The following is a 24,942-nucleotide window of genomic DNA, read 5'->3' as shown; positions in this document are numbered from 1 at the left end:
ACATGATTTACTTTTAACTTTACTACTTTTAAAATAATTTAGCTTTTTAAAATTTATTTATTTATTTATTTTGAGATGGGGAAGGGGGTGGGAAATGGAGAGGAGAGAATCTCAAGCAGACTCCCCTCTGAGCTCAGAGCCCAATGAGGAGTTCAGTCTCAGGACCCATGAGATCATGACTGAGCCAAAAGCAGTCACTTAACCAAGAGCCACCCAGGCGCCCTAATAATCTAGATTTCTGAAGGAGAAGTAAAGATAACTTCAACAAAAAAATTTCTAAGGTTTTTTTCCCTTTAATTAGTGTTAGTAACAAAAAATTGAAATTTATCTACCTCACTACTAATGGTCTATAGATGAGGCATCACCAAACTACATTATATTAAAATAATTGCCAATAATATTAAAATACTACTGGAGATAAAATATCACTGTAATTATGAACTATTGCTGCTATCAGTCTCACAGTGATAAAATTTTTAAGAAAATATGTGTTAGCCTACATAAATGTGAAAGTATGTTTCAGTAATCTGGTTTGGAAGGACAGATTTGGGGGCCCCTCAAATCCAAGTTTGAATCCTAATTGCCACTTACTACCTATGTGGTCTTAATCACTAATAATGAATGACCTCATCCTGTTGCATGGCTTTAAATATGTCTTTATGCCACTAATTGCCCAACAATGTATCTCCAATCCCAGTCCCTCTCCTAAAGTCCAGAATCATACATTTGAATGTCTACATAACATCTCTACTTGAGGGGTGCTTGGGTGGCTCAGTCAGTTGAGTGGCTGCCTCCGGCTCAGGTCATGATCCCAGGGTTGTGGGATCAAGCCCCGCTTCCCCTTCCACCCACCTCTCTGCCTTTCTGTGATCTCTGTGAAATAAATAAATAAAAATCTTAAAAAAAAAAAAAAAAGTGAATTTATTTCTTGATGCAACTTTCACTAATATAGATGGGCATCCTTTATCATTAAATGAAGGATCTGAAGGAGTTCAAGTATAAGTGTATATTCAAACTACAGTGGTCTAGAAGTAACCCTGAAGCGGTCAAAATGTTACTTGCTGCAAATGTACATCCATGTAACTCCAAAGGTGCTGAATTATATGGGTAATGAGAACTCAGCAATGGCTCTCATGTTACATAAAGACAACAACTGGATGGCAAGTTACTTTAGAACACCTAACAGGAAGTATAACACAATATACTAAATCAAATGAAACACACATACATAACTTCTAATACATATTTTTTGTAATCCTTACAAATTTCAGCAATTACTTATATTAAGTTATATATATATGAAATATATAAATAACCCATTCCTATAATTCTTTCTTTTTAAAAAGTACACTTCTTTTTTTTCTTTTTCTTTTCAAAAGTACACTTCTGGTAGTGGTTCCACAACTGCATACCACTACTAAAACTCAGAGCTATAAACATAAAATGGTGTCAATATTAGCATGTGTAAATATAATAAACCTGATTTTTTTTAAAAAAAGCAATAAACTCCAAAAAATACTTGCAATTCATGTGAGACAAGAACAACAACAAAAAAAACACACACTTTGCCCAATATTTGTACTGAACTGTTTAATCAAGCCAAGATCTTGATTAACATCCAGTTTTTAATTACCTTTCCTATACCACACAGAGAGAGAACTAACCTTTCCATTCTTATGCTTACTAAGTAGTGGGTTGAAATTTTAATACTGATAGCAACTCTCCTCCTAAGACTTTTAAGATCTTTCATATATATATATTACATCTATCTTTATAGACCTTTTATTAGAAAAATACTCCAGGATCATAAATACATTTTTAAGAACCTAAGAAATGTGCTGTCTTATCTTGCATTATCATTCTTTCCACATTTTCAATGGCTATCACTACTCTTTTTTTCCCTAGTTTTATTGAGAAATAATTGACAAGTATCACTGTGTAAGTTTAAGGTATACAGCACGGTTGGGTGTGATTTATATGTATTATGAAATAATTATACCAAAAGGTCCAGCTAATATCCATCAGTTATCTACTGTTCTTTCATTTGAATATCAAAATAAAAATACTATAAAATGTAAATGTTTTCCTAATATTTCCCATTTAAAATTTTTCTATACTCACCTTTTTTGCTTTCTTTATCATGACTGCCTATTTCTTTCTGATACCTTTTATAGTCAGTCTAGTTTGAAAAACATTAATATTGAATCTGTTCAGTAATTTTTCCTTCCATTACACTATTAACTTGCCATGTTTTCATACTACTAGGAGTAATTTACATATTCCCTCTTTATATACCAATCATTGATCTTAGTTAGGGCTGTCATTGAAGTTTGTAAATCAAGTCCTTTGCCATCAGTCTTTTTTATATTTTTGCCTTTGAAATTTTGAGCAATTTCAATTTGAGCAACAAATTACTCACTTTTCTGAAGTGGTGATTTAAAAAAAAAAAAGATTTATTTATTCATTTATTTGACAGACATAGATCACAAGTAGGCAGAGAGGAAGGCAGAGAGAAAGGGAAGCAGGCTCCCCGCTGAGCAGAGAGCCTGATGGATTGCGATAACGGGGCTCAATCCCAGGACTCTGGGATCTCCTGGGATCATGACCTGAGCCGAAAGCAGAGGCTTTAACCACTGAGCCACCCAGGTGCCCCTCAAGTGGTGATTTTTAAAATTATTAAAGTATTTTAAAATTATTAAAGTATAATTGAGGAGAACCTGGGTGGCTCTATGGGTTAAGCCTCTGCCTTCAGCTCAGGTCGTGATCTCGGCTGAAACCCACATCAAGCTCTCTGCTCAGTAGGGAGACTGCCTCTCTGCCTATTTGTGATCTGTCAAATAAATAAATAAAATCTTTAAAAAAAAGTATAATTGATACACAATGCTGGATTAGCTTCAGATGTACAACATACTGATTCAACCACTCTATACATTACTCAATGCTCACCACAATAACCAGAGTCACCACACAACATTACTACAATTTTATGGACTATATTCCCTATGCTCTACTTTTTTCCATGACATGTACCATAGTGTTTTGATTACTACAGATTAGTAGTATATCTTGAAATCTGGGGTTAGATACTTTCAGCTGTGTTCTTCTTTCTCAAGGTTGCTTCAGCTATTTGAGGTTTTTTGTGGTTCTACACATACTTTGGATATATTTGTTCTAGTTCTGTGAAAAGTACTACTGGTGTTTTGGTAGGGACTGCATTCAATCTGTAAATTACTTTGGGATGTATGGACATTTTTAACAATATTAATTCTTCAAATCCATGAGCATGCTTTATCTTTCCATTTGCATCATATTAAATTTCTTTCATCAATGTCTTTTACTTTTCATAGTAACAGGTTTTTCACCTCTCTGGTTAAATTCATTCCTTGGTACTTTCATTCTTTTTGTTGTTAACTATAAATTCTAAATTTCTCTGTTAGTCTGTTAGTGTACAGAAATGCAACAGATTTCTATATGTTAATTTTGTATCCTACTTTACTGAACTCATTTATGAGTTTTAATAGTTTTCTGATGAGGTCTTTACAATTTTCTATATATATTATCATGTCATCTGCAAATAGTGGCAGTTTTACTTCTTCCTTAACAATCTGATGCTTTTTAATTCCTTTTCTTATCTGACTGCTATAGCTAGGACTTCCAGTACTATGTTGAATATAAGTGGTGGGAATAGATATTCTTGCCTTGTTCCTGATCTTAAAAGAAAAACTCTGTTTTTCACCACTGAATATGTTAGCTAGATTTTTCATATATGGCATTTATTATGTCAAGGTATGTTCCCTCTGTGCCCACTCTGCTGAGTTTTTATCATAAAGAGATGCTGTATTTTTTGTTAAATGCTTTTTCTGATTCTATTGAGATAATCATACAGTTTTTATCCTTCCTCTTATTACCATGATATATTATACTGACTGATTTGAGAACAGTAAACTACCCTCGCATCCATGGAATAAATCCCACTTAATCTTGGGGCGCCTGGGTGGTGGTTCAGTCAGTCAAGTGTCCACTCTTGATTTCAGCTCAGGTCATGATCTTGGGGTCTAGAGATCAAAGCCTGAGTTGAGTCAGGCTCCACACCCAGCAGAGAGTCTGCTTCAGAATTTCTCTCTCCCTCTCCTTTGCCCCTCACCCTGCTCACATGTACACACACACACACACACACACTCTCTCTCTCTCTCTCTCTCTCTCTCTCTCTCTCAAGCAAACAAATCTTTAAAAAAATAAAATAAAATAGGGGTGCCTGGGTGGCTCAATTGTTAAGCATCTGACTTTGGCTCAGGTCGTGATCCCAGGGTCCTGGGATCAAGCTCCGCACACTGGGCTCCCTACTCAGTGAGAAGCCTGCTTCTCCCTCTCCCACTCCCCCTGATTATGTTCCCTCTCTCGCCGTCTCTCTCTGTCAAAGAAATAAAATCTTTAAAAAAAAATAAATAGAGTAATCCCACTTAATCATGGTGAATGATCCTTTTAATATACTACTGAATTCAGTTTGCTAATATTTTGTTGAGGATTTCTGCATCAATGCTCATCACAGATACTACCTAGTTTTCTTATTTATTTATTTATTGGTAGTATCTGTGCCTGGTTTTGAATAACATTCTCCTTATAGAATGAATTTGGAAGTTTTCCTTCCTCTTCTATATTTTGGAATAGGTTAAAAAGAACAGGTATTGGGGCACCTGGGTGGCTCAGTGGGTTAAAGCCTCTGTCTTCGGCTTGGGTCGTGATCCCAGGGTCCTAAGATCGAGCCCCAATCAGGCTCTCTGTTCAGCGGGGAGAGCCTGCTTCCCCCTCTTTCCCTGCCTGCCTCTCTGCCTGCTTGTGATCTCTCTCTCTCTGTCAGATAAATAAATAAAACCTTAAAAAAAAAAAGAACAGGTATTAACTCTTCTTTAAATGTCTGGTAGAATTCACCTGTAAAACCGTCTGGTCTTGGGACTTTTGTTAGTTGATTACTGAATCAATTTCTCAACTGGTAATTTCAAAAAATTGAACAAACCTCAGTAAAATCCAATTCCTCCCTGAAATTTTTCATCTTAAGATTCCCATGTTTAATTTTTGCAGCATTTCCTCAATACCCTTTCTCATCAGTATATGAAGGTATATTTTCAAGTTTTACCATTTAATAGTTTATGCAGAACTTTTTCAAAAATAAGCCCTCTTCCAATTTCTCAATTTGAGTGACTTTTAACCAACACTCACGATCCTCTGCTGTCAAGGTTTTGTTTATACAGACCTGCAAGGAGTTCATAAATGCTTTACAATGGTATAATTCATTCTATCCTGATTAAACATAGGGGGAAAAGGGTAACATAAAAATAACACTGTAAGAAAAGTTTTACTTTTTCATTCCAAGTTCATGCTTACCACATGAAAAAGAACAAAGGATCTAGTAGCTTTTGGATAGGTATCTCAATAGATATCACATCAATAAGATACCTTGTATACAACAGAAAATAGATATTTTGTTTTAGTCTCATTTCAGAAATATGATTTAAATATTTAAAAGCTACCAACCACATTATATATTATAAAAGATTAAAGAAAAAAAAGGCCACCAGAGTTAGTATCTATCTTATTCTGATTTCTTTCACTTTTCTAATTTTTTCTTTCCACCATTTATCTTCTTTGTCCTCTTTTCCCAATTCCCATTCTTGCTGCAGGATCTCCCTCATCTACCCATTCCCTTTGAATCATCAAGTAAAACTACTGGGTTTCTTCTATGACTCCTCTCAACATCCCCATGAGGTTAACTAGGAGAAAAATTTATTCTACTTTTAGAGGGTAAGAGAAAGATACACAGGAAATAAGGTAACTTGCAAAAGTCTGGTATATATCAGAGCCAAGAACACAATTCAGGGCCACTGACCTGGAATCCGATACTACATTATCTAGACTTAAGCCAGCGCTCTAGTCACTAAAGTACAGTATCTCACAAAGTAATGATTCCTGACAGATAAAAAAATGAGAAAAATTCTGTCACATTAAAGTAAAAATACAAATGACTTTTTCCTAATTATAGTTTACTACTAATTAGACAATGGGATAAAACTAAAATTAAAAAATGAAATCTATTTTTCAATCATTAGAGGAAAATATTTATGTAAGTCTCACACAAGGTAAAATTATTTCAAAAACCTACATCTTAATATGGTTCTTCCATAGCAAATCTTTGGTTTTATGCTTGTTCTAAATGTTCAGTTTCTCATTACGAGCTTAAATATAACTGTAATCTTATAAGAAAAAAAATCTGTTTTGATATTTCCACTAAATCACATGCTGAATGATACCTGGTTATGAATGAAGTCTTTGACACTGAGTTGAAATGAGAAAAATAAGTCAGATATATTCTCTTGGCCTCCCATGAAGACAGCATGCATAACAAAACTAACTCCTAACACACAATGATGCACTTCATAGGATAAAACACACCTCTTCTGGGCTTTTCAAGCCCTAAGAATTCCTGTACCACCAAGAAAAATGAGCAACTTGGCACTAATATGTAGATACCATTTCTTTTGTGTTAGAGACTAAACAAATAGACTCTGCACAGCAGACATCACTAGAGCTAGGAATATAGCTGGAGAAGCTTTACCTACCAGGATTTCATGGTTTGAATCCTATGACCTTTGTGCTTCAGTGATCAAGACCCCAAATTTCAGTTATATATATTATACATTAATATAACAAATGTTTTCAAGCTATCATCATTGTCAATTTTGCTACTAATATTAATATCTCTATCAAAAATGTATGATATGATCTTACAGAAGATGAATGCCTATAAAGATAAAATAATAGCAAATAAACCTTTTTAAAAATTATTGCAAGCTGGTGCAACCACTCTGGAAAACAGTGTGGAGGTTCCTCAAAAAACTGAAAATAGAGCTACCCTATGACCCAACGATTGCACTACTGGGTATATATCCTAAAGACAAAAATGTGGTGCTCCAAAGGGGCATGTGCACCCGAATGTTTATAGCAGCAATGTCCACAGTAGCCAAACTATGGAAAGAACCTAGATGTCCATCAACAGATGAATGGATAAAGAAGATGTGGTATATACACACAATGGAATACTATGCAGCCATCAAAGGAAATGAAATCTTGCCATTTGTTATGACATGGATGGAACTAGAGGGTATTATGCTTAGCGAAATAAGTCAATCAGAGAAAGACAACTATCATATGATCTCCCTGATACAAGGAAGTGGAGATGCAACATGGGGGGTTTGGTGGGGTAGGAAAAAAAAAATGAAAGAAGATGGGATCAGGAGGGAGACAAACCATAAAAGACTCAATCTCAAAAAACAGACTGAGGGTTGCTGGGGAGAGTGAGGTCGGGAGAAGGGATGGGGATATGGACATTGGGGAGGGTATGTGCAATGGTGAGTGCTGTAAAATGTGTAAACCTGGCGATTCACAGACTTGTACCCCTGGGGATAAAAATATATGTTTATTAAAAAATTAATCTAAAAAGGAAAATTTTTACTACATAACCAAGAAAAGGCTAGAATTTCTAAGTAAAACATTAAGATTAAAATGTTAATTTAGGGTGCCTGGGTGGCTCAGTGGGTTAAAAAGCCTCTGCCTTCAGCGCAGGTCATGATCCCAGGGTCCTGGTATCAAGTCCTGTATCAGGTTCTATACTCAGAGGGAAGCCTATTTCCGCCCCCCTCTCTCTCTGCCTGCCTCTCTGCCTACTTGTGATCTCTGTCTGCCAAATAAATAAATAAAAATCTTTAAAAAAAAAATGTTAATTTAAACCCATCTTAAACTGAAGCACAGGATGATTCTAATATATTAAAACTGTAACTTTTTTTTTAAAAAAAAGGGGAAATTCATTTTTTGCCTATATTAGATATTCTTTTCCAGATTACAAAATGATTTTCTTAATGAATTATTCAACTTAGATATATGTACATATACATTTAATCCATATCCTTTATACTAATTTCTGTGCTTTATAAAAGTTTTCATTAATTTTTAAAAGATAAGTTCATAACAGTGCTTGTCCATCCAACAAAATTGGTAACTAGTTTTATTCACTTTTCTGGTCCCCAGGGTATCACCCTGTAAAAACAAGTATGGTTAGACTTCATGTTTTAACAGCATTTTCCAAGTGTGGAATTTTGTTAAGATGATGTAGTTCCATACACAGCACCATACACATAGATAGCAGTACTTCTATCATATCATAAAATAATGACTGGTTTACATGTCTGCCCTTAAGAATTTTTAATGGCAAGGACTGCATTTCAGAAATTATAGTATCCCAGAGCCTAGAGCTGTGCCTGATAACCAAGAAGTGCTAAGTAAATGTTTAATGAGGGCAAAAATGAAAAATAAAACAAAATCTTATCAAAAATATTTCTTGATAAAACAATTCCTCTATGGCAAAATAAGTTTATAATCTAACAATATAGAAAAGAAATTAAATAAAAAATGATAAAGTTTCTTACTGCTTATTGAAGAAATATGGTTGTGTTCCCAGTCTTTGAGAAAGCGCCTGACAGCACTGGTCTACATCTTCTAACACCTAACATAGGCAATACACCCAAAGGAAAATATTTAAATTAGCAAAACAATGTCTAAACTCTAATTCGTATCACAGCTTATATAACAAAAATGTAAGTTTAGGTAACCTTTTATCATATATTTAGAATCAGACTATAGAACACATAACACATAGAACATAAGTAATACTTTCTATATAAGAAATAAGAAGAAAATTTGAGAGAAAACTTCCTTTAAACACAAGCACATTTAAGTTACTTATAAGGATTACTATTAAGAAAGTTTCTACCTCAAAACTCTACCCCCTACAAAAAAATGTTTTCCTGAATCCATAGCTTCAAATGACTTTACATATTTTTAAAAAGCTGCTTCATAATGGTAACACTGCTGCTGACCCACCATGAGTAAAAGCATTTGAGTTGTTTCCCCACTAGTGGAGATGGATTTTATTTACTCGATCCCTATTCATTTCCCCAATTCCCAGTGTGGTCAGTGGCACACAGCAGTAAACTGGCTAACTAGGACTCCAACTAGCCTTAGAAAAGAAACATTATTAATGATTGAATTAGTTCAATCTCATGACCTTGAAAAGCTATATATTTTTCTAATTTTGCTATTTCAATAAATTTAAAACAAACAAAAAGATATATTAAGAGCCTTATATAACAGGGTTTTTTAAAGCCCTGATGCTGCAGATCTATATTTATTGACATAGATGCCCACAATATATTGGTGAATAGAAAAAAATTAGATTACAAAGTGGCAGGTATAAGATCCCATTTAAGGAAAACGTTATTCAGAGACATCTAGAAGAATGTTCTCCAAAAAGTTAGCAGTGGCAATTTCTAGATGATAGGATCTTAAGCAATTTCTATTTCCTTTTTGAACTTTTCTGTATTAGATAGTTTGTTTTATAATAAGCATGTATGATTTTTATAAAACAAAACCCACTTCATGTCAGAAAAAAATAAGAGTAAATGTTTTCCTAATTTTTTTATTGTGCTGAGGTTTTTAAAGACAAAATATAACATGAATTTAATAGAAATATAATATAAATTATAAATGTATATAAAATTATATATAAAAATATATAATTATATATAAAATATATAATTTTATAGAATATAAAATATATTGTATTACATATAAAATATAATGATACATAAAATTATTTTTATTGTATATAAGAATATATAAATTATAAATATAAAACATGAATTTCTTAATGCATTAAAGTTGAGGCAACCCTCTACTTCAATCTGAATTATCTGGATTCACCTGGTCCAGAGTCTTGTTACCCCATCCAATAGCTTTCATCTTACGTTTGACTTCCCACTGTTTCTGATAAGCCAAAATATGATTCAGAGGCCAAGGGTAAGGAGAGCCGTATCTGGCATGAGTGATCTAGAGCAAAAAGATTTTTTGACAAACATGATTCTAAAAACAAAGCCTGTTTTTACAAACAGAATTCTTAGGAAAATATATGTTCAGAACACAAATACAGCAATCTGAAAAAAATACATAGCTTGCAATCTAAAAAATTAAAATTTCAAACCATTCCCTTTAAAAATATATAAACTTTTATGTACTTTGCAACCAGTTACATCAAACAATGACACATAGCTTCCCTAAAATGTATGTGCAAGCAAAATTAAAGTAAGTGAAAAACTATATCACTAATGGTATAAACCACAATGTTTCATTTATGAGCAGGGACTTACGATTCTGAGCAAAAGTGTTTTCTCATTAAATTTTAATTAAGATAAATGCTGCAGAACCACTCACCTCCCCTACTGTAGCTTCATCACACCACTGAAGATACAACTAGGAACAAAAGAACAGTCACTAAAACTTTAGAATACCAAAAAGAAAATGGATAAAGAAAATTATTTCTTGCCATAGTGATTTTTTATAAACCAACTTTATAAAAGTCACATATATGAGAGCTTTCCCTCTCTGGCTAATATTACTATACAGAATTATTAAATTTAATTAATGATAATACTTAAAAAAAGCATTTCCTATTCATAAAGTAGTACATCTCTAAATACCATTAAACTATTTTAGAGATATTATTTAAGTAAACCTCCCAAGGCCAAAGTCAAATAATGAGTGGACAAGAATCATTCCTTTTTACCAAAAGAAAAACTAGACCTGTAAATGTCAGACAACTTGTTCGAACAATATAGCCAAGTAATTTCAGTAACCATCCTAGCCCTAGAATTGCTTGACTATATTCTTATTTCTCAATAACTCTGAAATAACCCATAAGAAAGATGATCGTTTGTAAGAGGGAAGTTTCTTTTCAAGGCCTATTATCTTCTACTATACCTCTGCAGTCAACAGCATATTGTTGACTAATTCCATGTAGGCTTTCATTTCTGCTTTTTGGACTTCATCCAGCCCATCACTAAGAGAATGGCCCTAAAGGGAATTTAAAAAAATTTAAAAGAGCATCATATTAAATAGACAAAAACTTTCAGTTATCTTACTACTGAGTGAATATAAATGTTTTTACTACATCAATGTTTTTACTATAAATGTCTAATAAACTTCTGAAATATCTCTAAAATTATACATGAAAAAAATTAATAATCTATCACGATAAATATTAATAAGCAGTATTTATATGCCACTATAAAAATGTATCTTTCAATGGACAAAATTATATTATCATTTCACAAAAAAAGAAAACAGAATGGTCAGTAAATCTTATTTTTTTTTTTAAGAGACTAACCTTATTAGTAATAAAACAAATGCCAAAAGATTGGCATGTGTTGCTTATAAAGTGGTCAAAGGTGGAAAGAAAATGTTAGTAAATGTATAGGGAAATAGACACTAATTTTAAAATTCTAATATACTATAATAATGAGTAGATCCATAAAATTCTATAACCCTTTAGTTCAATCCAGCCACCTGTGGTAAGATGTTTAAAAATGAGTATCTTTTAATATTTCAGCATCACTCTTAGGAATTTATCCAAAGGAGATAATCTGACAAATGTATAAAGGTGTCTGTAGAAGAATATTTATCTTAACACATAATAAGAGCCAAACACTGACAACAATTTATGTGTCCATCAATAAAGGCTTAAGTAAAAAAATTACAATATATCCATACAATAAAATAGTATACAACAACTTAAAAGAATAATATATTTCTATGGTCATTAACATGGAAGAATTTCCAAACATATTTATGATATTAAAAGGCAGGTTACAAAATAGCACACAATAGCATGATCTACATTTTTCTGTATATGCAAAGAGAAAAGTTTGGAAGGGTGTTCTGCAAAATGTTAATGGGGGTTGTCCTTTTTACTGAACTCAAATGTATATATTAATATGTTCAACTTCTAAATATATTCTGTATCTCTCTCTCAAAGGTTAACCTGACATTTTATAACAACCTAAATTTTCATTTATGACCAAAACTCTCATTAACTGCAAGTTAGAAAATTATCTACCATTTTGTAAAGACCAAATTACATCCTTTGCCATTGATTTACATTATGGAGGAAAAAACTTATACTTTAGAACTATTTCTCTACTAGTTTATATTGGCATTTTTTAAAAACTAGGTTAAAATCAATACAAATATTAAGACACATTAAAGTATGATAAATGACTTATTTAAGACTGTGATCTAAAAATTAAATAAATAAATAAATAAAAATGTTTTAAAGAGACTAACTGTGATCAAATATATTTAATATCTTTTTTATTACCTTGGCTTTAACGAATTGGACTATTGGACCAAGTTCTGATACTACTTGATTTCCTACATGAATAAAAGGTACTTTACCTGTTGAGGAGGAAAAAAATGTATGAAGACACTTCCAGTAAACTAATACAAAAACAGATTGTGTTTTATTAATATACTGATTTTGTAAACCTATAACTTTTGAAAATTATAATTAAATGTGTACATTAAATTCTATAAACTTTTAAATGATTACTAATTTTAAAAGAAAAAGGAGATTCATTTCTAGAGTTCTCATTTGTATATAACAACTGATCACAATATTAGCTTTTCAGAACTAACATTTACAAACTGCTATAAAATATAATATAGCAGTAAATACTAATTATGGAAATTAGATGAACCAAGGCAGAACACTGGTTCACGACCATTGACCGATTTGAAAGAAATGTAATTGGACTTTCTCTTCAGAGTACAATGAATCAATCTGTATTTTAAACTACATTTAAGAAGATGACTTCTTTTTACATCCACTTTTAAATCTCAGATACCATTAAGTTCAATATTTTAAGCACATAATGGTACAATAATAAATGTCTTTTACTCAAAAAAAATTAGGAATTTAAAAGAATTAGCAATCTTTGAAGATAAGCTAGTTTATGAATTATAACACAAAGTATGTTCCCAGACACATTTGGGGGGAAAAAAATAAGCATGCTTATTAAAAACTGGCTTCTCTAAATAAATATCACATTAAAAAAGTGGGATTTCATTTTAGAAATACCAATAGTTGATGAAATTATCAGAGATGATAACAAAATAAGTCTCCAAATAGCAATAAAGTTCACCCCTAAAGTTAGAGGATGAAGTTTGCTATCAGACCTATGTCAAATAGAGTTCACACTAACAGTAGGCTGATTCGTGGTCCTTTTCAACAGATTCACTCCTCTCTGCCCCACTCAGACCAAGGGTAATGGATGAGGCCTAGAGTACCAACAAGGCTTCATCTAAATCCCTAGGATAAAACGCATTACAAAAGGCAAGCAGGCCTTCAGGGAAACAACAACTCAACAATACATTTAGAAGACATTTCTAAGTTACCAATATAAAAACACTGAATTCCACATTCCTTTCTTCTACTGCTTTATAAATCTTGCAAAAAATAAAAGAATTTATCTGGGTATTAGGCCATAATGTTTTTTAACTTGAGATAAAATCTTTGTAAATACTCTAATGCTAGAAATAGTACAGGTCCTCTGAGATAAAATGATCTGAGAATGAAAACTATGCGTGGATAAATGCCTAGACTGAAGGCTATTTTTAGGTTATAATATTTTGAAAGAAGAGTGTATTTCTCATTTTCAATATCCAGTCTGGCATTCTTGGAAGAAGGAGTTTGTATTTTCTCTTTTTAAAAATACTTTCAGTACTGTAGATTCTGAAGCAGGAAAGCAGTGTGGGTAGTCAAATGAGTACTCATGTATCCCTAAATATAAAGAAATATATACATCAAGGCAACAAATTACATGCCTTCATATATACATCATTACATGTCTTGATATATACATCAAGGCAACAAATACATGAGTACTCATGTATCCCTAAATATAAAGAAATATATACATCAAGGCAACAAATTAGAAGTGAGTAACGTTTTTGTCACTAGCCTGACTTAAAGTGGAGCCAATGTTATATCCTTATTATTGCAGGTTCAAGAAAAGCACTGTGAGATATTTATTCTCTGGCACCAATTGAAGATAATTTAAAAAAAACAAACAGAGGGCCCTATTTCTTATTTTAGGCAGAATAATCATTTTTTAGGACTTAAACAAAGGAAGCAAGAAGAAAGCAAGGAAGTCTGTGATTCAGAAAAGACTGAAATAAAAAGAGCCCAAATACCATCTAATCCAACCACCACATATTACAGATGAAGTCACTGAAGCTCAAAAAAGAAAAGTGAAATTTCCCAAGGAAACTGTCAATATGTGACAAGGTCACAAAACGATTAGAGTAAAAATTTCCTAACTCTTAGCTAAGAGTGACTTGATTTCTGATTATTTCCACAATGTTCTCTGCTTTAAAACTCTACTACTATAAGATCAAGCAAACAAATAAAACATTGCCCCGATCCCTCCCCAATCATATGATGAAAGAGAATAATACTAGAGTTACGATGAAATTTAAATGAACACCTTAACAGAAAGTGCCACTTTCATCTACCTACAGGAGACTCCTATGAATGTATGTCTGTATGTGTGTGTTTATGTTCTGTAGCCTCTATAATAGTTATTTGTCTTTCATAGAGTCTATAAAAAGATATCTACCTGTGTGGTACTTAGTATAGTCATTTTAGGAAATAGGTGGATGAACTCTAGGGCTTCTCCTCATTTGCCAAAGATATCAACTTTAGTATTAGATTATCAACTTTTTTACATGTAGGTACACTCTTTTTGTATGATTACATAAAGGATAAAGATAGATAGAACCCAATATGATTCATCTCACCAGAATTCAGAAAGTTTATAAAACCTACATTCAAAATTAACAGAAAATGAGTCAATTAATGGCCTGCAATAATCTAAAATATGTCTATGTTTACAAGTCTAGAAATTTTTTTATGGAGATGTTTTAGAAAGTATATTCATAAATCTGTAAGTGTAGATGTATGGATATAGGCTTTTCAGTGTGTATGGAGGCTGTCCTCACAGCTTTTGACAATTATTACCACCTTTAAGAAACTAAGATTGAAAAAAAACTAAGATGAAAAGAAAAAAAATGTTTTATACAAATCATTTCTAAGTTATTTTCAGAGTAAGGAGATAAATGTCTCCCTAAAAAGCAATGTAACATATTTATCCCAAACATTTATACTCAATGGATTTACCCATAAAGGTGTGATTCTATGTTATCATTGGACCAGCAGAACCATAATTATAATCCATACCAATTCTAGTTAACATTTATTTATCAGCTTTGTGGCACTATATTTTGATGTTAAAAATTATCTGAACCATATTTATTTAAAACTTTACCTTTATCTACAATATATGACACACAGAAAAGGCAATACTGATTATAAAAAATAGGAAAAAGGCTAAAAGCTTAATAAATATCTTAAAAACCTGTTGAAATAAAAATTAAACAAAAAGAAATCATTACAAACCAAAAGCATTCAGAGATGAACTTAAGGTCTTTGACAAGTAAATTTAATTATTCCACAATCTCTCTTCTTCCTTCTGTATAATAGGAGAACATAGTTTAGAGAAGTGTGGATAATAATGAATGGATTCATTATTATCAAAATTGGTTTTCTGAAGTGGAAAAGGTCCTATGTAAATAAGACTGGGGATATCTGAGATTGTGTATTTTCTTACTATTTACTACTTAAAACAATTTCTGTAACTTTCCAGTAATCGACTAACACCACAAAGTTGAAACCAATAGCCATGTCCACCCAAAGACTATCAAGTTTACAACTGTTACTTTACAAAACCATGGGAAAATTATTCCAAGGGTAAACAACAAAAATGGGACTCTAAAATAGTAGGTACAAACTGGACCAGCACTACAATTTTATCAATGCAGAATATTAACAGAATTTTTAAAAACTTACCAGACGGAGACATATATTCTGCATTTGCCCTACAAACCACTTTGATAGGCAGATTACACATTTGCAAAAAGGCCTGCAAATCAAGAGAAGTACAGTTAGCCTAGTGAAAGTATGTATAAATTGAACACAACTTTTTATTTATTTAGTTCCTAAATTTAAATAACAGCTCATATAATAACGCTTTATTAAAAAAGAATGAAACAATTTAAAGCAAAAGATCTGTATTCCAAACAAAACAAAATGTCATTTCAGTACTAAAAAAAATCAATTTAGACACCAGTAAATGCTTGACACTTAAAGCATTTATACACTCTTAAGAAAAAAAAATGTAAACTATCTACACTTATTTTACCACATTAGTTTGTGTAAGCCAACAATACTAAATACTGATTTAATTTTCTTTAAGGATGACTAAAGTCCAAATTTTATAAAGTATTCCTTAATTCCACTATTCTTCACGGGATCTTTACTTTCTCAGCTTAGAGAAAAACTCTCAAAATGTTATTTCTGCTACTTCCAAGTTCTCTCCTATAATACTCAGTATTCTAACGTGTAGTTTATAAAAACCCACTGATTCGTTTTTTTAAGACATTAAGTTGTTGGTTTGTACTATGTTATAGTAAAAAAATCTCATAAGCAACTTAAATGTCTAACAATAAGAAAGTAAGTCATTTGTGGTGAATCCAAATCATGGATTGTTATGCCATCCCTTTTAAAAACCATGAATTATATCTTCACACATGGCTATCTGAAATAAGCTTACAACTGGATGTGGCCAGTGTCTAAATTCCGGCCAAAGGGACTTCAAGTTCTGGGCCACTGCTAGAAGCTTCTTTAAAAGGAAGAGATTTGGCCTCTCCTCTTTCTTCCTTTCCTGCTCAGCAGAATATGAAAAAGGAGGACTATAGCCACAGCAGTCAGACTGAACTATGAAATAGAAGCTGAGAGTTGAAGATGGGCAGAGCAACAAGAGTGAAGAAGCCTAGTTCCTCGAGAATCATGGGAGTCATTGAACCTGATTACCTGTGCATATAAGAAGAAATAAACTATCTTTTCAAGTCTCTGGTATTTGGGGTTTTCTAGAACTCATAGCCAAACTGAATTCTAACATTCACCAAAAACTAGCTTCTAGCTTTAAACACCACCTCAACCAAGACTTGATTCTTCTCTGTGTAATAAGTGTATGCTGTCTTCTAAATACTATAACGTGTCCTCCCAAATTATAACAATGACAGTGAACTACTTGACTAATCCACAAGTATAGACTAGGATCAAAATCAGGTGGAAGGCTTATGAAAACACAGATTGCTAGGAATGGAAGAATTAGAGACAAGAAGTATCAGCAGCTCTTTCAAAAAAAGGAAGAAGGGATTAGAAGGGTCTTGCTTCTCCGATATATATATCTGTACCCAATGATGAAGAAAGGCTGAACTTGTTAAAAGATAAATAGAAAAGAAAAAAACACACCGGAAACACTGAAATGACAAAAAAGAGGGAGAGTAACAGGCATACAAGATCCATGAGAAGGTAAAAAGGGATTTTAAGAGCACAGGTATAGGTATCTGGTCTTTTGTCAGGAAACAGGACACCTTTCCCACTCTAACACAAGGGGTGGTTGGATCAGTAATGATGCAAGTTGATAAGCAAGAAGGACAAGAAAATGAGAGAATATTCACATTCTATAAAATCGGAGAAGAAATCACCTTCTGAGAATGAAGGAATAAAAGTGGACTGAGGCCTTCAGAGAAGAACAAAAAGAATCTGAAAGAACTATTTAATATTATCTTCTAAAATGTCTGAATAATATTCCCTTGTTAGTCAACAATTATACTACTATAAGAATAGTAAATATTGTATATTTTGCTAAACGAAATGCAGTGGCAACTGTACTAACCACCTTTCCAAAAAGCTATTATTTCACTAAAAAAGATTAAGCAAAATGGTAATGTTCTGCAATCAAAGCCATGTTTCCAGTTCTGTGAATTTTTCACTTTAATAAAATACAATTGATTGCATTTGACCAATTTAGCAACACTAAACTCAGCACAGACCTCAACTAATGGCATAATTCTAGTTAGCAAAGATTAATTTTACATTTACTACAATCCCAGATTTAAAAGTAATCTATGTATTAACCTGCAGTTAGTTCACAAAGAAGTCTGATATCACAAACACAATATTTTCATTCAAACATTAAAAATGCAGAACAGAACACTTCAATGACTGTCTTTGAGGATATAAAAAAATGTTAAATCCAAACCAGGCTTTGAGTCAAACAGTACTTCTCCTTTCTTTTGTAGGATGGAAGGAAATTCCCGAGAGGTACCAAAATAATAATTTCAACTTTCACTTTCCGTCTCTTATCAGCCCCCAAATAAAACAGCATGATACACCAACCTAAAACACATTTTATTTTCAGTTCTGAAATTGCAGTCTTCATATTTTTATTCTTATGTAAATCCAAAGAAAAAATGTAGTTCTAATTATAATAAGCAAATTTAGGATAACTCTGCTAACTCCTTTTCTTCAGCTGGATACTTTATTCCAAACTAATTCAAGTGATTAAAAATATAAAATAATTTGCACCAAAAAGTTAGCACATACTATCAGAATCTAGAACTGTGCTGTCCAATATGGTAGCTACCAATCACCTGTGGTTATTTAACTTAAATTTAAATAAATTAAAATTGAATAAAATTTTTAATTCACTTTCCCAGTCACACTAGCCATATTTCAAGTGCTCTATAGCCACATGTGGCTAATGGATACTGTGCTTATTGAACAATATAAGTAACAACATTTACATCACTGCAGGAAGTTCTATTAGACAACATGGATCTACAGCCATGATAATCAGTGCATAAAAGACATCTTAGCAAGACAGGCTGACATAAAATAAATAAATAAATAAATAAAAGGGCAAGTCCCATTGGCAAAAAAAGAAAAAAGACAGGCAGACATCATCTGAAAGTGACCAGGCTAAATATTTATAAAAAATAATCTGCACAATATTAGAGTGCCCACAAACTCTGCAAGAGATCCATCAACTTTTGATGACAGTGACACATTAAGCACCATAATATTTTCAATTTTACAAAGAACGAATATAGAGTTTACTTGGCTGAGCAACTCCCAACTGTTAAAATGGTCAGATAAGTTTATTAACCTGTGAAAACTAAGAACTTAAGAGTGAATAAATTAAAACTAGAGTCAATAAATACATTCATTCTTTGAAAGGTAAGGAAATTTTTTTAAGATTTTTATTTATTTATTTGACAGAGAGACAGTGAGAGAGAACATGAGCGAGGAGAAGGTCAGAGGGAGAAGCAGACTTCCCATGCAGCTGGGAGCCTGATATGGGACTCGATCCTGGGACTCCAAGATCATGACCCGAGCCGAAGGCAATCGTCCAACCAACTGAGCCACCCACGCGCCCCAAAGGTAAGGAATTTTTTAAACATAGATACACACACAGAACACAGTACCCAGTACCCTTAAATTTAATAAGCGTGTAAACACAAAGAACTGAAGTTACACATTTACCTCTGCAATCTTTCAAAAATTCTACTAAAATAAGGGCACCTGTGTGGCTCAGTCAGTTGAGCATCCGACTCTTAATTTCGGCCTAAGTCATGGTCTTGGGATCATGAGCTAAAGCCCCACATCAGGCTCTGCACTCCTTGGGGAGTCTGTTTGAGATTCTCCCTCTCTCTCTGTCCCTTTCCCCCACCACACACACACTTCTCTCATGTGCTCCCTCTCTCTCAAATACACAAATAAATCTTTAAAAAAAAAAAAAAAAACTCTACTAAAATAACAGTGAAGAAACAGAAAACTAGTAAATCCAGAATGACACAAAGAAGGTGGAGAGGTGATCAAAGCAGACCAGAGATGTCTGCCCATTTCTGTTGGATGGAGAACAGACTTAGCAGGGCAGAGGAAGCTGAAACCTATGAGTATGCAGAGAAAAAAAATCAAAGTGTCCACATCACAGAAACTAGGAGATTCCAAAACTGGAGGGACCAAGTACCACAGAAGGTGGAGACGTGGTAAAGGACTAAAAATAAGAGGAGTGGCCGAAAGTCTGTATAAGCATCACACAACTAGCCTGCCCCCAACCTGACAGGAGACAGAGGTTCATTTTCTGAAGAAACCAAACCAGAGAGACTCCCGACCAAGTCTCAAGCATTGCAGAGGGCACTGAGTAGGTGCGGTGGGACTGTCACACTGAAAAGAGAAAGGTTAAGGGAGAGTGCACACATCGACTGAAGAGACCCACAGCACCTTCTCCCCCTTAGCTCCAACACACTGGCAACCAAATTAAGTCCCTCCAAGATAGGAGAGGTAACTGTGGAAAAGCCCTACAAATGCTGACAGTATAGGTCGGGGTGGGGGAGGGGAGGGTAGAAGCCAACAGAAAGAGCAACTCACTGTGCAATCAGTCACAGTGAAGCCTGCATGTCAAAAAGTACCCTCATCTCCCCCATCAGCTTTTTAGCACTTCACTCGTAAATATAAATTATTAGTACAGACCAAGAGATAGTTGAGGAAAGCCTAGAACATAAAACTTAGAGCCAAAATAAGGCAAAAAAAAGGAAGTGACAGGAAAGAAATATTGCAGAGAAAAGACAACTTCAAAGAAAAATTATAATGGTTAATATTTACTGAGCACTTACGACCCTGTGCCAGGTACTTGCATAAGAGCTTTGCCCAAGAGTTAGGTACAACAGATATGCCTATTTTAATACGGGAACACATTAACATACGAAGAGTTTAAGGAATCTGATCACAGCATATAGGAAGGCAGAAATGAAAGGAGGTAGGAAAGAAGGGAGAGAAAGGAAAGAAAAGAAACAGGAAAAAGAAAACTAAAAAAGTGAAGCATACACAGGACTGAGCAAATACATGACATTCATGTCTCAAAAGCAACTCTGAAACCTCAATGGTAATATAAGGCCTTCAAAATGCTAAGAAAAAAATCTTGCCAACCTAAAATTCTACATGAGGCCAAGGTTATTAATCAAATATGAAGAAAGAATAAAAACAGTATCATATAAGCAAGGTCTTTAAATTTTTATTTCCCATGTACCCTTTCTCAGAAAGCTAATGAAGAATGTGCTGCACAAAATAAAAATAACAAACCAAGGGAGGGAAGGGGGTGGGAAAGAATAGGGATCCAGAGAATAAGGGATCCAACGTAAAAAAAAAAAAAGGCAAAGAGAATTCCCTGGATGATGGTGAATAGCAGTCATAAGAAAACAGCTCTGAAGCCAGCAGAGAAAGGAACTGCTCCAATCAGAGTAGAAGGAACAGAAGTTTCAAAGGTAGTATTTCTGAGAGAAAAGAAAAAAAAAGTATCTGACGCATTTGACCATTGTGTGGGAGAGCATTTATAGTTCAATCAAAGTTTATGAAAGAAACTATCCAAATGAATTAAATAAAACAATTACTAACCTGGGGGGGGGCACATAGAAAGATTATGTGCATAGTACACTGAGCTACTCAACTGAGATCAATATTTATATTCTAATTATAATGGGAATACTACGTATCAGTATTAATCTGACCAAAAAAAGTGAGAAGACAATTGGGAAGATGGGGAAGGAGAGAAAGGTGAGTTGTACGAGGAGAATTTCATAGTGGAATTCAATAGATACTTTAAAATTTTTAAAAGTAATAGTAACACAAGCATCTTAAAAATACAGAGGTAAATACCTGGAAAAATAATACAGCTAAAAGAACTGAAAATTGGTTGTCTCTGGGTATCCAGATTTGGGAATGGGGTAAGGGTGGGTCAGTAGACTGTGTGTGTGTGTGTGCGCGCGTGCGCGCATATATATGAGGAGCCTCTCATACATTACAGGTGGGAGTATAAATTAATCCAACCATCTTGACACTGTTCAGTAATTACTACTGAGCATATGCCCACCCTATCAGCCAACAATTCCATGCCCAGAACTATAACCCCCAAAAAGGCATATAGTCATTAACATACATGTACAACAATGCTCATAGAGTTTGATCCATAATAATCAAATACTGGGAACAACTCAAATATCTATTAATAAGGTAGCAAATTTGATTCTAAAATTCCTAACCCCAAGCTAAAAAGGATATATAGGGGCACCAGGGTGGCTCAGTGGGTTAAAACCTCTGCCTTCCTCAGGTCATGATCCTGGTGTCCTGGGATTGAGTCCTGCATCGGGCTCTCTCCTCGTCGAGGAGCCTGCTTCCCTCTCTCTCTGCCCGCCTCTCTGCCTACTTGTGATCTCTGTCAAATAAATGGATAAAATCTTTAAAAAAAAAAAATAAAATAAAAATAAAAAGAATATATAATGTCACCAACTGTTATTATGAGAAAGGAAAAAAGTAACTACAAAAGGATTAAAAATTTTTCTTGACGCTGAATGCTTTAGAAAGAGCATTCATTGAGAACTTTTAAATCAGAGAAATTCTAGAAACAATCCCAGAAGATGACACCTATGATACTCCATGAAGATTCTAAATTCTATTTGTTCAGTAATTACTTCTGAATCATATCTTCTGGGAACCATGGCTCAGAATTTTTTTGTAAAAAATGATTTTGAAAAATAAAATATATTTTATTTGTACATAAGGAAAACCAAAGCCAAAAGTATAAAGAACAAGAACGATCTGTTACCAGTCTATTCAACCCTTAAAAATACCTTAAATCCTAGATTCAAAAGTTGTTATTATAAATAATGCCACTGCTTTGATGAGATTATAAAACTAGCAGTTTAAATGTTGGAAAAACCCTTTCAAATGTTGTAGATAATAGAATATCAGGAATACAGACAGGGATCCTATTATAACAATCTGTCAGTAACATGGTGGCAAGCTTCTGATGCTTCTTGCTTCTCTTTTCAGATACCTGTCTTCTAAAACTAGCATTTACTATTTTAATACACAGTTATGTGCCAGATAATGATGATCAGCTCAATAAATGAATGAACAAACATGAAAATCTGAAAATATATCAAATCTCAAAATGAAGACTAAAGATGTCTAAAACTCAATAAATTTTCTAGTTCTAATCCTATGTGAATTTTCTTAATGAAGCAACAAAACTTCTGATAATAAAAACATTTTTTTAAAAACTGCTTAGTCAAATTTCAAAACACAACTGATACTCAACCAGTGCCTGGAGTATAAATCAATGCAGTCTAATCCAATGTTAGTTTGGCAACAGCTACAAAAATCCTAAATGTACATATCCTTTGACCCTACAATTGTACTGCAAGAAACAGATGAACATCTTCACGTATTTTATAAGATATATGTAACAATATTCATGCCTAAGCCCTATTATAGTTATAATATTTATACTTCTAATAATAATAACAGTAGCCTAATACCCATGAATAAGAGACTGATTGTATAAACTGTGGTGACTCCATCAATAGAATATTTGTAGTCTTCAAAAAAGAATGGGGTCACTCCTGAACTGAACTTCTTATACTGAACTCCAAAAGACATTTCTCATCTGGAATCTTCTGTAAGGGCTACTAAATAACATTAGACAACATATGCCAAATGCAGAACTGCTTTTTGTATTATTTTTCTTCCAAAGCCCTGGAGCAAAACATTAAAACAACCTCAGTAAGTCCTGCAAGAGGCTAATTTATTTGGCCCAATGCATAGCTTCTTGTGAACTAAATGGACAGGAAGACACAATTCTAATTGTGTAGAAGAATGGATGGAAAGCATTTATGCATTCATCCACATACTTGATAGAGTAAGCAGCTACTATGTATCACAACTATTCTAGGCACTGAGAACAGAGCAGTGAACATAAAGTCTAGGCCTTCATGGATTTTACATTCCAATGGAGAAAGAAGACAAGCAAATAAACTAGAAAATATGTATAGTGATCCCTGCTACGATCCCTTCGTACAAAGCAGTACGAAGGTCTTGCTGTTATATGCAGAGTGGTCAGATAAGGGCTCACCAGGAAACATTTGCACATAAACCTGAAGAAAGTTAGGGAGCAAGCCACGTATCTTATCTAAGAGAAGAGCAGTCCAAGTTCAACAGAGCTGACGCAGTCTTATGTGTCAACTGGTGTGTCTGAGGAATAAGACCAGTCTGACAATGCAGATTAAGGAAGTGAGTGGTTAAGTGATGACATCAGAAGAGATCATGTAGGACTTACAGATAATTTTAAGGATTCCAACCTTAGGAACAATCTTGGGAAGGTGCTGAGCTGAAGACTGCAAGAATCTTACTAACATTTTAAAGGATTACAAGCAGCTATACAGAGATTAGACAGTAGAGAGTAGAAGAATAGAAGCAGGAGCACTAGTTAGAAGGATTCTACAACAATCCAGGCAAGAAATGATGGTGGCCTGGATCAAGACAAGAGTGCGAAAGGGAACAAAAAGTCCGATTCTGGCTGTATTTTTAAGCTAGGGCCAAAAGGTTTTGCTGACAACTGGATGTGAATACAGGAAAAAGAGAGGACTCCAAAGATGGCTCAAAGTTTCTGACATAAACAACTAGAATGATGGAACTGCCATTTACCAAAATAGGAAAACCTGTGGGATGAGCAGGTTTTGGTGGTCTCTTCCCAAAAGACTTGGGAGTCTTTAATAGGGACTTCTCTAATATCACTTAGCAGACAACTCTGCTCTCTTTTCAAAGACCTGGTCACTAAGGCACCGTTGTATGTTTTGAAACCATATAAGCAACTCTACTCAAATGTTGAGAAGCCCAACCTTAAAGGCCATCTCCATTTCTTTTGTGGAAGAGGTGACAAAAGTACCTACACATTAGCATAATCTTTGTCAATATTTTCCTGCAAGTATGGCAATATTGAGATATTAAGAAAAGGAGAGAGGTAGGGGAGCCTGAGTGGCTCAGTCATTATGCATCTGCCTTAGCTCAGGTCATGATCCTGAAGTCCTGGGATACAGCCCTTTATCAGGCTCCCTGCTCGGTGAGGAACCTGCTTCTCCCTCTCCCACTTCCCCTGCCTGTGTTCCTGGTCTCACTGTATCTCTGTCAAATAAATAAATAAAATCTTAAAAAAAAAAAAAAAAGGTGGAGCTATAATTATTATGCAGAATAAAAACACA

General features: G+C 33.7%; 1 protein-coding gene across 2 annotated transcripts in view; it reads right to left on the bottom strand.

Moving 5' to 3' along the window:
• Positions 1 to 24,942, bottom strand: part of MTX2 (metaxin 2) — a 68,017-nt gene that overhangs the window by 979 nt on the left and 42,096 nt on the right. For both annotated transcript variants that reach the window (XM_059394219.1, XM_059394220.1), the window contains 6 exons: positions 15,848 to 15,920; positions 12,260 to 12,336; positions 10,864 to 10,956; positions 10,318 to 10,356; positions 9,811 to 9,936; positions 8,478 to 8,554 (listed from right to left, as the gene is read on the bottom strand). In XM_059394219.1, the coding sequence (XP_059250202.1) occupies positions 8,478 to 8,554; positions 9,811 to 9,936; positions 10,318 to 10,356; positions 10,864 to 10,956; positions 12,260 to 12,336; positions 15,848 to 15,920 (485 nt within the window). The remainder of the gene's footprint in view (positions 1 to 8,477; positions 8,555 to 9,810; positions 9,937 to 10,317; positions 10,357 to 10,863; positions 10,957 to 12,259; positions 12,337 to 15,847; positions 15,921 to 24,942) is intronic.

Source organism: Mustela nigripes, chromosome 3 (genome assembly GCF_022355385.1).
Source record: "Mustela nigripes isolate SB6536 chromosome 3, MUSNIG.SB6536, whole genome shotgun sequence".
Lineage (NCBI taxonomy): Eukaryota > Metazoa > Chordata > Mammalia > Carnivora > Mustelidae > Mustela > Mustela nigripes.
This window is presented reverse-complemented; position numbering and strand designations above follow the sequence as displayed.